This window comes from Microchirus variegatus (genome assembly GCF_963457635.1).
Source record: "Microchirus variegatus genome assembly, chromosome: 1".
Lineage (NCBI taxonomy): Eukaryota > Metazoa > Chordata > Actinopteri > Pleuronectiformes > Soleidae > Microchirus > Microchirus variegatus.
In genome coordinates, this window is record NC_139802.1 from 12,657,887 (window position 1) to 12,676,044 (window position 18,158).

Genomic DNA, 18,158 nt, shown 5'->3' on the forward strand with positions numbered 1-18,158 from the left:
TAGAGTGGGACCCTTGTTAATGTTATTGCTAAAAACATGTGTTTTTCCTATGTCGAAAACATATCTGCTGTGAAAAAGGTCTATTATGCCAGGTTTATTCAAGATATGATTGAGCATTACGTTACACATGTTGTATGAGTTAAAACTCAGACCAACTTTAAGTCGCATCATCATTTCAATCCAAATGGTAATGATCTCAGAATTTGACAGACATAAAAACAACAAAGCTGGTGATAGCCTGCGACCTTTGCACAGTATTGTATGTCTGAAAACCTGGCATGGTATGTATGGAAACACTGTACGGGGGTTAAAACTGCAGAATACCTGCTACAGGACCACACTGACAAACTGCACTATTTCCTGTGTATACATACTGTATAGATTCATGGAATGGTAGAGGGAAAAGTGGGAGTTTAAGCAACTGATTATGTGGCTGATGTCATTTCCTGTCCCTCAAGTTTCGCTTTACTTTTTTTTTTTTAAGCTGGACCTAAAGAGATAATACTAAACAAAGTGTTCTGAACAGGGCTGTTTTGGCAGAGTGATTGAACTGCTGTGGTGCTTCATCCTTATGGTATTTTGACCAAAGCATGTCACAGACATGTTCATAAGGACACCAGGGAACTAGTTTAACTTGGAGAAATATGGTATAATATGACCCCTTTAATTTTTTGGCCTGTTTTTGGACATTGAGACAAAGATTAAACCAAATATTCTTTTAAATTGTTTAAACGGTTCAAATTTAAAATTTAACACGCAAAACCTGGTGTACAAATTCAGTGTTTTTTCTCGATAAAACATGCAGTACTTTGTTAATAACTTCCAGATATTAAAAGTTGTTCTGAAAGCACTTAATTCACAAGTCACTTAATTTCTTGCCTTTTATGGTTAAAATAATTTTTAAAAAAAAGTCCAGATGGACTTCTTGAGACTCAGGTGTGAAAGGGTTAAAAACTGTATCAGACTGATATCGGTATTGATAGCTGCTCATATATGACATTGATGTCATATCGGACACCATCCCTGATCTGTAACATTCAACTGGTAAATGTTGGATGAGCAAACACGTGAAAATAAAATGGCCAAGTTTCACTTTTACACCTTCGAATAGAAATGTATCCTGACAGGTACAATAGGCATCTGGCAACCTAGGTTGTGGGTGCGGGGGGTATGTGAGGAAGTAGGAGGGGGGTTTCCAATGAAATCGGACGGGGTCTTTCATCATTTAATCACCCTTTAATGGGCCTCAAATGACCCTCACCTACACTACACACACACACACACACACACACACACACACACCTCTGCTTCCAGCCTGGTTGCCGACTACACACGCTGGCACACACCCTCGCAGTGGTCAGAGTGTTGAGCAGCAGGTGTGTTGATTAGGCAGGTGTGTCGCTGGCTGTGTGTGTGTGTGTGTGTGTGTGTGTGTCTGAACTGTTCTCCATCTCCTATCATATTCCACCAGCTGGATAAAGACTGACAGATTAACTGTGAACCAGGTGTAGTCCTGCCATCACAGTAGTCACTCTTCCCCCACCAGCTCCCATGATATTCTCTGTCGAGTCAGTCGCTTTACCCCTGCAGAGTCTCGTAATGGTAAGACAGAGCGCGAGACGATGCGAGTCAACGCGCAGCTCAGAGAAGTGAACTTGGATATGGTATACGATCTTGAATCTGATCAGCCCGTGAAGAGGCAAGCAATTAGATATCAGTAAACTGACCTATTGTTATCATCATTATTTAGTCTTTTATTTATTGTATTTAAACTTGTGTCATTATCACGATAATTCCGAAGGAAGTGGAAAATGGAAGACGGTGATCACCCTTATTGTAGCTGTGATAATTTGCATATGCTTTTATGACTGTAGATTTCAGAACACCATAGAGACTGGATGTGAACGCAAGAATCAATTCTGGGGTTAGTTTGTGAATAGTCATGAACGGAGAAGCATCATCTTTATTTCCAGGAAGTCACCAAGAACAAAATTACCTCACACTAATGTAACTTTGTTTTTTTCTTCTTATCCTGATATCATCTACCAAGACTTTGACAGTTGCCATGGTGAAATAATAAGATAAACCAGCACTGATTGATCTCACAACTATTTTAATTGTACTTTTGAATTGAAAAAAATAAATGTTAACAGGAAATATTATGTGCAGGGTCATTTATTTGTTGGAACAAAAGGTTAATCAAGTGGATCAACTGGATTGGCCTTAATGGAACATGGACTTTTGTCCCGGTTCCTAATGTTTTATTTCTTTTAATGTATCTTTTACATCATGTGTGGCCTGTTGTTCCTGGATTGCAGGTGCTGGTGCCAATGAGGGCGGAGTTTAAAGGGAAGATGATCGAGGTGGACATATACGAAGCAGGGAAACACTTCCTGAGAGGTCGACCAGTCGAAGACAGTAAACTGTTCACGCCCTCCATTGCGGCTCCACTTCAGAAAGGACAGGTGTCTGGCCTGAGTAAGGTAAATGCACACATGCTTAGGTTCAGACCAGCGTGCAGATGCACTGTGGTGAAATGCACACAGATGGGTCAAAGAGATGCATTTCGGAGTAAATAGAGTTTACAAGGTTGGTTTTAAACCTTTTTACATTGCATGACATGTCATTTGCCCACCCTGGGTATTAGCTGACCTGCCCTGACTGGGATTTGAACCCCAGCCCTCCACACCAAGGTCTGTGGTCTAATATAAATAAATCTAATATAAATTAAAAATGTAAACTGTGTTAAATTAATATTCATTAGCCTCAGATGTATTTAGTCTAGATTAATGATTATGTATGTTAGAAGGACTTGTTTTAAAAAGATATATATATATATTTCTATATAAATATTGTATAAAAAAAAACATCATAATATTAGGTTGTTTGTGCAGTATGCATGCATGTATTCATGTCATTTACAGGTTATAAGAGAACCTCTCCTATATCTGTCAAGCTCTCACTGTTTGTTCTGTGATCATCAAAACTATAAAACGTTGCGCAGGCAGGCTATTCAAATTTTGTGCTGTCAGCAAATAGTCATTGTGTGTGTGTGTGTGTGTGTGGGTGTGTGTATACACGCGCACACATTTTTAATCCATCCTTGCCTCCGCAGCTTGTGCAAAAGCACCAGTGTATCAGGCCTGAGATAAGTAATTTAAGATAAGCTGTGGCTGGGTTAAACTGTCCTATTCCTTCCATCCAACCACATACAGATGCAAGTGTACGCACGCACACGCACGCACGCACGCACGCACGCACACACACACACACACACACACCACGGTAATGTATCTGTTTCACTGCATGTAATTTTTCACTCTGACTAGCTGTAGCTTATAGCTCAGGACATGGAGCCACAGAGCAGAATATGATACACTTTCTAATTTCACACTTCATCAGCCTTTACTGCCAGACAGAGAGGGAGGGAAGCCAAGGAACAGACAGAGACATGAGCGAGTGAGGGAGAGAGAGAAAGAGAGATAGACTAATGAAGAGGAAGGCATGTCGAGTGACAGAAATGGTTGGCAGAGAATGAGATAAAAAAAGAAGGAATGGGAAAGGTTTCACAGAAAGCCAAGCGGCACGTCACTAAGCAATGAAAAGTTCAGCAGTGGGGACTGGACCTTGTATATCTAGTTACCTCATAAAGTCTGTTCCCTAAAATGTACACTCTTCCAAAAACATACTCACACAAATATATTCTTCGAAAATAATATTGTTTCACTTCACACATATTCATGCACAACATACTGTTTCTCAAACTTTGTCTGGTCTCATTCCTGTAAAAAAAAGAAAAAAAAAAAGAAAAACCTTTGTCCAGATATTTCCTAACATCAGTTTTAGGGTCTTGATGTTTCTCAGGGGGGCATTTCAGAGGGAAATGAAGGTAAAGTCATTATCTCCTCCATGACTTGTACCAGATGAGAAATTGTGTCGAAAGCTTGACAGAGAGGGGTGGGAGAAAGACTTTGTCTGCCATTGTGTGCGCGCCACTTTTAGTTTCTGCATTAGGCAACATCTTGAAATATCGATAGCTGAATAGAACACATGATTTGTTTATAGTGTAAAATGTACTATCGTTTGTAGTTTAAGGCCAAATCACAATGCCACAGTGAAGCCAACACATTTGGAAGTTGACTGGCAGTTATGTGTTCTACTGTTGCCGTGGATGTGTGGAGTAACGCTCGTCTCTGTTGTCCACGGCATATTGGCAATTAACAGGCTGTTATATTAAATGATTTCCATGGGTGCCACTGATGATCTGTTATCCATAGTCCTTATGACCTGCATTGTAATGATAGAAGAGTGGCACTGGAGCCCGGAGCTAATAGATAAGTGACCTAATGACTTGGAAACATAGCAGTATTTGTAAGCCACACACAGAGACACAGTTTTCTGTATCACCCTCTGGTCCGTGCGTATGATTTACTGAGCAGCTGTGTTTCCAGTGTAATAAATGAAAAGGTCTGATTGAACATACAGCACTCATACGCACACATGTGAACACATCTATAGCTCTGTGACCGAGCCTTACCTTTGAACAATAGCACAACCCTGGCTCTCTTAAACCTGGAGTGCGACCCTAATTAGTGTTACCAGAAAACCCTTTGTTCTGCTTTTTCATATTGATACATATCTGCTGTGAAAAAGGTCTCTTATGCCAAATTCATTCAAAAGCATTACATACACACATGTTGTATGAGTTAAACTCATTGACAGCTCGCCAACACGCAAGACCAACTTTCACATTATTCCAATCCGCCAAAACGCCAGTGATCACAGAATTTGACAGACATAAGAACAACAAAGCTGGTGGTGCCTTAAGACTTTTGCAGAGCACTGTACATATATGAAGACCATCTATTTTCTATGAGTCTCTGCATGAGTTCACCTCACACTGAGCTGCATTGTGTACATGTGAGATGAATGTGTGATTAGGGGAAAGGCAGATGGACACTCACCCCCCATGTTTTGCGGCAAGGTCTGTAATTACAGGCTTTCAGTAGAGATGGAGAGGAAAAAAACAGAATAAAGGACTGGATAGGAGGGTGGAGTCTTTGGTTTGTTGTGTCATGTGAAGATGCAAAGGAGCGTCGAAAAGAGGGGAATGAAAAAAGAAAGATTGGTGGATGAGTGAGTGATTGGATAAGCATAAAATATTTTTTTAAATGTATTTTTTTTCAGAGATGGAGAGAGAGAGAGAAAGAGAGATGATTGCACACCAGCAACCACTTATACTAATGTGTGAAAATGTAGAAATATGGTTGGATGGATAGAGGGATGGAGTGATTTATGGAGGAGTGACATGTGAAAGCATGTGGATGGCTGTGGATGGATGGACCTGAAAGTGGACAGATAGACATGACTCCATGGATGTGAAACATGATGGCTTGGATGTTCACAGCAGATGAATAGGTACATGGGTGTTTGGATATATACAGGGTTAGGAATTATGAATGGATGGATGAATAAAGGAATTTTTGATCTAATGGTGCACTGCTCAGCATGCCGTAGGGTTAGAGTGGCAGAACAAAAAAAACCTCAGGGTAAGGTTTTTACATGTCCCCAAGTCCTTGCATACCCCACAAATATGCTGCTTAGATAATCTGAAGACACTGATCTCCAGGATGAATTCTGGATGAAAAGGTCCTGTCTTCTAAAATCATGTTCCCACGCAATTAACTACATTTACATATCTGCAGACAGGCACATCCATGTAATAGTGTGTTAAACTATGTGCGGTACTTTTGTCATTTGGCAGAAATGAGGCTGAAGAGCTTCCTGGATATGAATGTTTGGTTAGGTTTCGGAAACAGAAAGCATCTGGTTTTTGCTAGGAAAAGATCATGTTTGTTGTTTTTGTTTTCAACATTCTCTTCATAAAAACACAGAATTGAAACCGGATGTCCTCAAACTGTAAAACATGAACATGAACATGTCACAGCATTGAAACACTGAATGATTATATAAAAAAACAAAAAAAAAACAGCTCAAGGTTTGCAGCTTGGTGGACATTTCACTCTTATTTTTACACACCACTCCACCTCTGACTACAAATTTGGCTCAGTTACTTGTACATTTCACTTATAGCGATATGTCAAAAACAAAATAATGTAAGAGAACACAATGTTCCTTAGAGGCAAGGTTGTAAGGCCACCCTGTTAGAAACTGGTATCCTTGACCTGGTGATTCACTGGCCTTCTGACACTTGATAAGCTCCTAATTGCCGTTTCGCCTTGTTTTGATTTAAAGGACTCATATTATACCCTATTTCTCCAAGTTAACCTAGTTCCCTGGTGTCCTAATGAACATGTCTGTGACATGTTTTGTTCAAAATACCATAAGGATGACGCACCACAGCAGTTCAATCACCCTGCCAAAACAGCCCTGTTCAGAACGCTCTGTTTAGTAGTATCTCTTTAGGTCCACCTTAAAAAAAAGTAAAACAAAACTACAGCCACAGAGGCTACTGGGAGTTAATGGCAATTAGCATTTGGAAAAGTGATAATTTGCAGGCTCTAGCAGGCACATTGCTGTCATATCTAACATGTATCCAATGGACAGATAAATTCACTGAGGCTGGAAGTTTGTGTAGAGCTCTGTGCTGCACTGTGGAGCCAAGAATTCGCAGACTTCCGTTTTTTTTAATGCCGTTGCCCTCGCCAGCACTCTCGCGTGTTTTACGGACAAAGCAGAATTTAGCGTCTTGTGATGTCCCAGTGACCGCGAAAGTCAAAATCACGTGTTTTAGCTCCTATACTTAGGCTGAGGACCACAAAAACATGAGTGAGTCATCTTTGTTCACACTTTGCCGACTGATAGGGCCCTCAGAGCCCCAAATATAAGGATTTAAATGATTAAAAAGTTGATTTTGCATAATATGGGACCTTTAAAAAAGACTTTGGACGCATTGTTTTTTTTGTTGCCCTTTTTGCTCGCTTCCGGAGTCAAATCCACAACTGTGAAAAAAGATGCTTTGTGTTACACATCTTGCCTTTGATTTTGGAACATTTGACTCACACATGAGCAGTGCTACATGAGCCTGTTTGATTCAGTATGAACAAGCAAAGCCGGCAACGAGAGATCCTCTTAATGGCAATATAGTGCATCTTTCTCTCTCTCTGTCTCTCTCTCTCTCTCTCTCTCACTCTCTCTCTACCACACTCTACCTCTCTGCCTTTACCATTCTGTCTGTCAGTCCTTCATTCACAGAAATAGCACTTTCCACAGAAGAGGAAGGCCAGTAATGAGTCTTTTAGTAAGGCACAATAGCAGAGAAAGCACTCAAAAGCATGGTGAAGGTAGGGAAAAAAGAAAGTATATCTTCACCAGTCCTCTTCCTCAGATGAAATTAAATGATAGAATGGGAGAGGTATGTGTGAGAGACAGAGAGAGGCCAAAAAATGAATCAGGAATGAAAGGGAGGGAGAGCAAGGTAGACGGAGAGATCAGGAGACAGGAAAGCAGCTTGAGTGCCATCCAATAATCAGCTCTTTTCACAGCATACTTTCTCAAGGAGACCGAGAGAATGGGAGAGAGAGAAGAAAATAGCTGTGCTCCTTCCACAAGACAGCAAATTGACAGATTGTATGAAAGACGGAACAAAAAAAAAAGATGTGGATGTGGAGTAGCTGGGAGGTGGAGGGGAGTAGGAGTGGTGAACACCATCTCTCCATATTGACAGATTTTTTCTTTTCTTTTCAGAGCTAGAATTGTTTGTTTTCCCGTAATCTTTGTGTCTTTATCCATTTGTCTTAATTTCTTTGTTTATCTTGAATCTGTTTCTTCTTTGGTGTCGTGACAGCAGTTGACTTTCCTTTACTTTCACTCCTGTGTTATTTCTCTCGTCAATGTTGTTTTTCCCTTGTTGCTTTTTTAATTTTTGTCTATTTTAATCACTTGTAGGTGCAGGTATCGATGGGAATTTATCGATACTGATGCTGCTATTGGCACTTTTTTTTATTATTTAGTGGGCACAAGGCCTGAATGCAGGTGTGTGAGAATAAGAGCTGTCATGAAGAGTGTACTTATTACCTCACCACTAGGGAGCAACGTCTTCCGTTTAAACTAATGAACTCCACTGCAGCGAAACAACTTTATAATATTTATTTTTCTTTTGGAAGAAACTTGGCGACAGCCCAGCGACATCAGCTGAGTCATGTTCTTTCGTTTGGACTGATTTCTGTGGCTGCTGCTTGACTGACTTTGTCCCCGGGCTTATAAAACACATGAATTATAATTTCTCAGATGTGATGCCAACAGCACATGGAGTAAGATGCAACACATTCAACCAAAAACGACTGTTAGCTCACTCAAGTTTTTGTCAGTTTGGGAGCCAGAAGGCTGCACTGAAGATGCTGCTGTTCTGACGGCAGCAGAGAGAGAAAAAAAACAAAAACACGTTAGTTTTGCTGAGTGTTGGCTTTGCTAAATCACTCAAACATGTTGCACTACTTCTCATTTAGAGTCACTTATTTCTCTCTAAATATAGCAAAAGGAGCCCAAACTTGAGAGTGCTGGTTAGCCATGTCCACATGCAGTACAAAAAGTTACAGGAACGAGGCAATTCAGATATAATTCTCGTAACAGAATATAAAATTTAAAAGGAGGTAATTAACTTATTGGCTGCCAGCCATTTTCGGCGCAGAGAGCCCCATACTGCCAAGCGTTTTACAGCATTTTGAATGATTTTCCAAGACCCACAAAACAGTGTGTTCTATGACTAAACACTGAAATTACCAAAAGAAAGAGTCGACTCTTCTTTCATCAAACGTTATTGACACTTCTATAGATGTGATTGGCAGCCAATGAGTTAAAATAGTGTATAATGACATAATAAAGTAAAGTGCAGAAGTGCAAGGTCCTTAACCCAAGCCCCTCGAAGAGGTTATGTACTACAACAACAACAACAGCAACACGTAGACCTGGTGCTGTAGTTACTGTTATGGTATGATAAGAGGCTAGAAATATACATAAGATATATTTATGATAGTAAGAAATCAGCTAATGCATTATTTTCCTCCTCCGGTTAAGACAGATTGATATAAAATACAGTGGTGAGTGTGTGAACCGGCATTTGGTTCCTGGTTGGGAAGAGGAAAATACTTTCAAATTGCTCTATTTTCTTATATCTGACCATTTTACTGCAAAGTTAGAATAAACAACAATAAAATCAATTCCGTTGTTGATACTGACCAATAAAGCCCACGTGTCTGTGTGTGTATTTGAAATGTTTTGAAAAAAAACCACTGCATTAACATGGTCAGATAGTATAGACTGACTTGTGGGATTGCTGGTGCTTTGCATCATGATACTTATCCTATAGACGGCAAAAAGCATATACACACACACAAACACAGTGATTTTTGTAGGCACACAGACACTGGTGCTCAGTTCCCCTGGTGTGTTTGGCAGACTCCGTCTAGCCTCAGGCTGTATGAAACAAAGTGATTGTGTTGAAGAGAAAAAACACACACACATATGCCCGAGATAAACATAGAAGCAATCGGACATAATGCTCGTACGAATCAAACTCCTCTGAATTGACTCGCAATCATTATGTGTTGTTGCTTTGTTGTTGCGTTATCAGCACGCGTTGTCGTCGAGTTTATTGTCAGGATCAAGGATGAGGCTTTTCATTTCTGGTCAAGACTAAAGTCTGTTTTCAAAATGTATTTAAAATATCAAAAGATCTTGTTTATTCTAGCAGCAAATAATTTGTCATGCCTTTAGCCATCGCTATTTTAAGCGCTGTATTACGTGTCCTCCGCTTTATGTACACTTGAAGGACCAACGTCACCGTAACAGAGAGTAAATGTTAAGCTATCAGAATTGTAGCATCTATTTTCGGCAGTCTTACCCAACATGTCAAACGGCGTTACGCAACCTTGTTCTGTTTTGTTTACTTAAATGTCGCAGGGGTTTGAAATGCTCTTCGCTCTGAGCTTTGTTTCTGAAGCTCAGATGGAAGACGTGAATGATAAAACACAAATCAAAAGCCGTGTCACTGAAAGGAAAATCATGTTTAGTTATCGAGTAATCTTTATAAGGACATGTTTTTACCTTTTCTCTTCAGTGTCATCATAGATATAGTGTTTTTCCAGTATCCACTCTGTAAATAAACTTCTCTGAACAAAGTACTTTAATTTTGACTTTAACTGTCTTGTTGTAGTAAGCTCAGTGTTTATGTCGGGGGCTTGTATTTGTTAACGCGATTAGTCCTTTTTGAGCATAAACAATGACTTTGTCAGGACTGGTCGTCCTCATGGAGACCAAAACCCTGGTCCTGAACCTCATTTTTTGTGGAAGTGGTTAAGTTTAGGGCTAAGATTTGAATTGTGGTGAAGTTAAGATTTGGGTTAAGCATTAGCTGGTCCTATCAGTAGGCAAAGTGTGAAAAAAGATGACTCACTCATGTTTTTGTGGTCCTCCTCAGTCTAAGTAGAGGAGATGAAACACACGATGTTGACTTCCACACTCCTTGGGACGTCACAATGCGCTAAATTCCTGGAATTGTTGTCTCTCGGAGCTCCGCTTTGTCCGTAAAACACGCGAGAGTGCTGGCGAGGGCAACAGTATCCGAGAAACAGAAGTCTGTGAAAAGTTCTATTCTTTGCTCCACAGTGCAGCACAGAGTCCTACACAAACTTCCAGCCTCAGAGGATTTATCTGTCCAGTGGATACATGTTATATATGACGGCAATGTGCCTGCTAGAGCCTGCAAATGATCACTTTTCCAAATGCTAATTGATGTTAGCTCCCAGTAGCCTTTTTTTTTTTTAAGAGATACTACTAAACCGAGCGTTCTGAACCGGGCTGTTTTGACAGGGTGATTGAACTGCTGTGGTGCTTCATCCTTATGGTATTTTGACCATAGCATGTCACAGACATGTTCATTAGGACACCAGGGAACTAGTTTAACTTGGAGAAATAGGATATAATATGAGTCCTTTAAGATTAGCGATAAGGCTGGTTAGGCTCTCCAAATTATTTTTTACACGCTCAGCGTCAAATGTAGAGGCGTTCACCAAACTGTGACATCAGAAGGACAAATACACAAACAGTTGCACCCCTCCCTGCTGCTGCTGCTGCTGATATGGTGATTCTCTGTTGTGTTTTGTCTCACTTAACTGCTGCGACTGGATACCAACTCAACTGACTCACTAAAGACAACAGCTAAAACCAAACAGTAGTTAAAATTTAAATACACCTCATAAAATAACAGTGACCTTCAACACAGAGCGTATTGTTCCCGACTAATTGTTTTATAGGAGACACTGTTGTGTGTCCTTTTTTGTTTTGTTTTGCATTGTGGGAGAAAAGTGATCCGACACAATCCGCTCAACCAAAACTCAACTTGCGCTTGCATTTAAGAGAATAATTCATAGGATGAAAAATACGATGATGAACTTTAAGCAGGTATTGACTGTGATCTTTAGCGATGGTTGTTGTATTGTTTAAACCTGTGGGCGTGGGCTTGAGTCGAGTTACAAAGGTGCTGCGCGGGTGCTTGTAACGTCGCTCGAGGAAACGCGTTTGTGACAACAGACGTGGAAATTCTAGATTACACAGAGACGGACAAAAAAGTACATATGAGTCAAGTTCAGACACTGAGCCTCTTTTACTCTTTGTGGTGTAATCTCCACCTTTAAACAGCGGCACTGACACACACTATCTACTCCGTGATAGAGTTTACTCCAACGAAGACATTTATCTTTATAGGAACTTTATGTGTAATCACCCTTTAGTTTCTTCTCATCCTTTTGTCCAGTGGTAAATACAGCTGCAGGGCACAGTTACTGCAGCAGAGGCTTTGTTACATCACCCGTGACTAAGGAGCCCATCACTCTGTTAATGCAAACGCACACACACACACAGACACAGTCTACGATCTCTGTGTGTCTGGAGTGACAGTGACAGCTGGTGAGGATCATGTTAGAAATGTGACCGCTGCATATATGGATTTTGTGCTGTGTGTGTGTGCGTGTGTGTGTATCTCAATATTTATCTTTTTGTGCGAACGTGAGATTTAAAAAAAAAATAAAAAATAGAATTGTAAAGTCAGACAGGAAAATTGTTGGATATGAAGTATATTGCTGTGCTCACCTCTCTGTATCCCTGGTGTTGTGTTAGATGAATTTCAAGAGGATTACTTTTGACTGTTCTACTGCTGTGAGCAGAAAGACAGACATTATCCACCACAGGCCTATACACACCTTACACACACACATTCTGCAACTCTCATCTTCTGGTGCTTCCTTTCCACCCTTTCCTCATCTCCTCTCAGTTTTTCCACTTCTACCCTCTGCTCTCCTCTATCTCCCACTGTGCTGACATGCACCTACTGGCACATTGGCACACTGGATTTTCACTTATCCTCCTCACTAGTAATAGATTTGAGACTGCACTATTCAGTCTCTGTCGTGGCACCCTGTTGATAAAGACACCTGCGGAGCGACTGATAAGTAGATTCATCTTTCTATCACTCCTCAGCTCTTAGTCAGCTCCACCTTTTGTCTCACGTTACACTAAATCTTCATTCTGTCTCGTGTAAGCAGGAATTTTAATTTGTCCTATTAGGTTCATTTTATTGAAATTTAAATTTTTAAACAGATTCTCATTATTCATTCATTCTTAGCAATAAGAGATAAATGAATGATGAAAACCCAAGTGGCAAATGGTCCTTATGTCACCCACAGGAATCAGCAAACAGGCTCCTAAGCTTTAGCCGTCAATCACGCTGGTGTCCACTCATTATGTGCTGTGATTTCTTGTCTATTTTCCTCTAAATGGGAACATAATTTACAAAATTGATGTTCTATTTGAGGAAGACATGAAACTAGTGATACAGATCTTGAACTCCTAAGGAAAATGTTTCCTGATGTTATAAATCAAGTGAGAAATATCCTTATTTATTACAGTATAGTTTTGTTGTTTGCCTACTCCGGTCTATGTAATAAAGCAACTTTTAAGCTGGGCACACGCTCCCAAGATTTTACCCACAATTCACATTTGGGCAGAGTCTACACCAGTCAGCACTACTTGGGGACAGTTGGTCTGAAATCTATTCGACCTGACCTCAGTCGCAGTCAATCAAACATGTTTGATCTTTTTTAGCCCACTCCAGAGGCAATCGAGGAGTGTGTACTGATTACAGACCCAACTGCAAACACATTTGGGGTGGGGGAAAAAATCGATTCACATAGGAATCGCGATTCTAATCATCCACGATTCTGAATCGATTCATAAACTTCAAAAATCTATTTTTTAATTATTTTTCTATATATATATATATATATACCTCTGGGAGAAAAAAGGCAGCTAGCCTAAGCTTTTATTTATTTTAAGTAAATTTTTTTTTTTTTTGTACAGTAAGTAAGTTTTTATTTGTTTTGAATGAAAAATGTTAACTTTTGTCTTAAGTTTGCCTTTGTGTGATCACATTATCTTATACAAACTGTATTGTTTTGATGCCTTAACACACTATGCATTGTATCAATTTTTGAATCGAGAATCGATTTTGAATCGAATCGTGAGCCACCCAGAGATGCACATTCATAAAACACATGTTGCTAACAGCTCATGAAAAAGAGGAGGTGGGACGCAGGAAATAGCGTCACACAGACAGGAAGTAGAAAATGGGAATATCTAAACAATGATGGTGATGTTTGTTTAAAATTTTTGACAATTCTCCAGCCATAAAATCAAAAATAAATCCAGGGTGCTTGAATATCATGATGGTCATAAGAGGGTTAAACTGTCACTCTCATAGACGCGGTCGCTCTCGGGAGAGTTTGATGTGTTCATTGTTATGTTCTTTTCAAAAATCGGCAACGACTGTGGAAGTCGTGTAGTGTGTCCCCAGCTTTATTCACCACTTCACTCATAGAATATCGAAATGAGTCAGCACTGAAACTCTTGTAAAAGGGCGTATTGTGTAACCTAAGTGAATATAGTGTTGCCCATGAGCATCATAAACTGACAGTAATGAGGCTCAATGACTGTGACCTGACCTGACTGCCAGCGCACACTCAAGCTGAAAACTTCCTCATCCAACATCAAAACAACAACAAACACTGTATCGCGTTCGCCGTCAGGAAAACCCAACAGCGATCCTCGCATTAGGCAAATGTGGACGCGTCGACCAGACCTCTTGTTACTGAATCTCTCTTTACCCATTGTCTGAAGTTACTGTACGTGACCTATGGATGTGTCATGTAGGCGTTGCCAGTCATAGTATCCATCTTCCATTGTGCGCGGTAACAGAGAAAACCATTCAGCAACAAGGGCTGAAGAGAAGAGTGTGGGTGGTGTTCACAAGCATCAGGAAAGGACAAGGGAGCAGGTGTAATGTAAGGGATAAGAGCGGCGGCGTTGCACACACCGCGCAGCTGCTCGTATACACAACCGTGTGCACGTTTCACGTGTAGGTGTGCACTGGCTTACTCACTTAAATTAGGATAAATATCGCACACACAGGTAGGTGTTGTGTTTCCCGCAAAATCTGTCATTCTTTTTTTTTCTCCCGGGCACGTTGGTCAAAGGTGCCGTAGGTTTGCATATATAAATACAACAGTTTAGCAGTTGATAACTTTAGTTTAAAGAGTTTAACTTCTTGCAGAAGTGTAAAAAGGATGTTCAGTATGGTAAACATAATTAAACTGGATACACATCGTACAATTGTGAGTTGAGTGAAGAAGGAAGCAGACGGGAGAGAACGAGACAGTCTTACCTTTGGTAAATATCAAAGGCAAACCTCTTATAGTTATCCCCCAGTGAACTTGCTTAAAGGTCAGTCTGGAGAGCCGCTGATCAATTGCTCAATATCAGCCTGCAAACCTTCCTTTGTGGTGATAAGACATTTTAGCATCTGTCGTGCAGGACGAGGCATATATAGGAACCCGCCACAAGGTCATCCAGATTGATTTCCACTCCACCCAGAGATGTTGACAAGTGTGAGTTCTCTCGTGTAATTTGTTTAATGCTTGAATGAGGAAAATAAAATGATTTATTTATTTATTTGTTCAGCAAATCAATTGGGTTTGCTCGCAGTTGCATCACAGGTCTCTCCGCATGCCGAGATTAAAAGAAGACAAAAATAAATGTGTAATCAGACAAAATGATGATCAATGAGCGGAGAAATGAGGCTGCTTATCAATATTCACTATTACCAACTGAATGGCCGTCAATAAGTGAGAAATGTCAGCGCTCCTTCTCGTGATTCACTCGACATCGCTTTGTAATAATTGGATCCCGACAAAGCTGCATTAACTGATTTACACGTATATAATGGCGTCATAATTGAAATGCGCTCATTTGCATAAGGAAACGGCTGCTTTTTATGAGCGCTTTCATCCACAAAGTATCATAATAAGCCGCACATTTAAAATTCTGTGTTGTGTTGTGCCGTTCATTTCCATAGTTGGGGTAAAGAGGAAGGAACGATGAAGTCCTCTTTGTTCGCCTTTGCTGTCCTATACTGTGGCGCCACTGAAACGTTTCTGGGTCCTGACATCGTTAGCTGAATTTATAAATGCTTATGAAGGTGATTGAGACCAGATCAATGAATGGTGAAATAACTGCTCTCAGTGTGACTCTCTCCTGTGTTTGTGTTCAGTGGTGAACATTTTATTAAAGAGGCCAACACGTGTACACAAACAAACACCTGTTTACTCTCCACTGCCTTGAAGTGTCTTCCTTTCATTTGCAATGAATGTGAAAAGTTTATTTAATCTAAAGTTAACTGATTATTATGGACATGTTTGATTTACGCCGCGAGCCTCTGTGCAAGAAGACGTAGAGTAAAGAAAGGCAGGGCCTTGAAGTTTGTTTGTATGTTTCTTCATTTGCATGCATCTGCGTTTCTTTAATTCAAGGACCTGTGTGTAAGAATTAATGGCATCGAATGATGAGACGGCAGATTGACACCACTGTCTTTATCAAAGGTGTCGGAGAAACACACAGGGAAGCTGCAGAGTCTTAAAAAGTATTAATAGTTGATAAATCAATTTTGGGAAAATGATGGCCCTTAAAAAGTATTTCAAAGTCTTAAGTGTGATTTTGTCAATAGGGTTTGACTGCAAAAAGCATGAATGTCTTTATTTTACTCCCCACGTTTGATAAAAACAACAATGTGCAGGCATGCTCACCCATGCTTTTCAGCTTATGAGTTCCTTTGTATAGTTGTGCTCCGTAGATTTAATTGGCGAAGGTCTTGAAAAAGTCTTCAAAATGTATTGAAATTATCTTCAGTATTTCTGCATACACCCTGATACAATGGTCTTCACATTCACAGGATGCCATTCTTCTTCTGCTTCAGCTTTGCAAGATGGCAAAAAGCAAAATATTTTAGTTTCAAAGAGATTATACACTTAAACAAATTAAGGATGGAAATCTGTATCATGGTCAAAATCACCAGATCGTCCTATATATAGCATGCTTCAATATGTACAGACTGTAGAAATGTAAATAAATTCAGGTAAAGCTTTTTTATCCGAGTCATATTTGGGCTGTTTATTTAATCTTTTTGGGAGAACTATGTTTGTTACACAACAGCTTCATAGTTATCGGTATCGGTAGATACTCTGGTTGTCAAGTTGTGCCGTCGCATCCTTTAAAGGTCCCATATTATACAAAATCAACTTTTTAATCATTTACATCCTTATATTTGGGACTCTGGAGGTCCTATCAGTCGGCAAAGTGTGAAAAAAGATGACTCACTCATGTTTTTGTGGTCCTCCTCAGTCTAAGTACAGGAGATAAAACACGCAATGTTGACTTCTGCACATTTAGACGTCACAATGCACTAAATTCCTGGAATCGTTGTCTCGCGGAGCTCCACTTTGTCCGTAAAACATGCGTTTTGAGTGCTGGCAAGGTCAATGGTATCCGTAAACTGTAAGTCTGCGAAAAAGTTCTATTCTTGGCTCCACAGTGCAGCACAGAGTCCTACACAAACTTCCAGCCTCAGAGGATTTATCTGTCCAGTGGATACATGTTAGATATGACGGCAATGTGCCTGCTAGAGCCTGCAAATGATCACTTTTCCAAATGCTAATTGCCTTTAGCTCCCAGTAGCCTCTGTGGCTGACTTAAGTTTTGTTTTACTTTTTTTTAAGGTGGATCTAAAGAGATACTACTCAACAGAGCGTTCTGAACAGGGCTGTTTTGGCAGGGTGATTGAACTGCTGTGGTGCTTCATTCTTATCGTATTTTTTGGCCAAAGCATGTTACAGAGTTAACTTGGAGAAATAGGGTATAATATGACTCCTTCAATACAAACGGTAGTTATGGGTTACAAAAACAATACCATTCAAAAGCATTTATGTTTTAATATTTGCTCCTGACTTAATTCATAATCAGTAAGAACCTCATATCAGTTCATATCTGCCACTGTATCACTGTCAACTCATCACCTGGACTTGACCTAAGAGATGTGTTTTTCTTTGCAGAGGGAAACAGTCAGTAGATGTTGTCTGAGGTGTTTTTGTTCTTGTTTCCTCTCCCACAGGAACATGTAGCCAATGGCATCCAAACTCCTGCTTCTACGACCTCCTCGACCCTCTTGTTAGTCGGCTCTTACAGTCTGGACAGAGAACTTGTGAAGAAGGTGGGAATCGGCCTCACCCTGTTCGCAGCCGTCTTGGCCTTTATCGTGGAGAAAGTGTTCTGATGGAGCAGCTTTAGTTTGGAGAGGAGAGACTGTGAACCTGAGAAAGGACAGTGAAACCTTCCTTAGATCCTGTTTAACATGAGATTTCAATCGGTTTGAAATGATCCCAAAGAGAAAACCAGAGGGAGTGAATGACACGTATATGAAGTCATGAATATTTTTTTTTTGTTGTTCGCTCTCTGATATTTTGTCTCTTGTTTTTAATAACTGTTACTTTTTAATTAAAGGATACACAGTAGTTCACCACTTTGCAGTCGTTTTATGGTCGTCTTCCTTTTCCTTGCACATTTCACACTGCTCTGTATCAGGTGACGTCAGGATTACTATTGCAACAACACATCATCAGGGGTTAGGTGACGGGTTAGGTCAGTCTATTTCAAGTACAGGTTCTGTTTCATCTGTTGCTCTAGTCCATGTTTTACATCTATTTTTTATTTTCTACATTTATGTGTCAGTGTTTTACTAGTCTATTCAACTGTTTTTT

General features: G+C 40.1%; 1 protein-coding gene across 1 annotated transcript in view; it reads left to right on the forward strand.

Annotated features, from left to right (window-relative positions):
* The window catches only part of cdkal1 (CDK5 regulatory subunit associated protein 1-like 1), a 230,031-nt gene extending 212,136 nt beyond the window's left edge, over positions 1-17,895 (forward strand). The window contains exons 14-15 of the mRNA XM_083894656.1: positions 2,319-2,483; positions 17,513-17,895. Coding sequence (XP_083750782.1) covers positions 2,319-2,483; positions 17,513-17,674 — 327 coding nt within the window. The 3' untranslated portion in view covers positions 17,675-17,895. The remainder of the gene's footprint in view (positions 1-2,318; positions 2,484-17,512) is intronic.
* The last annotated feature ends 263 nt before the right edge of the window (positions 17,896-18,158 follow it).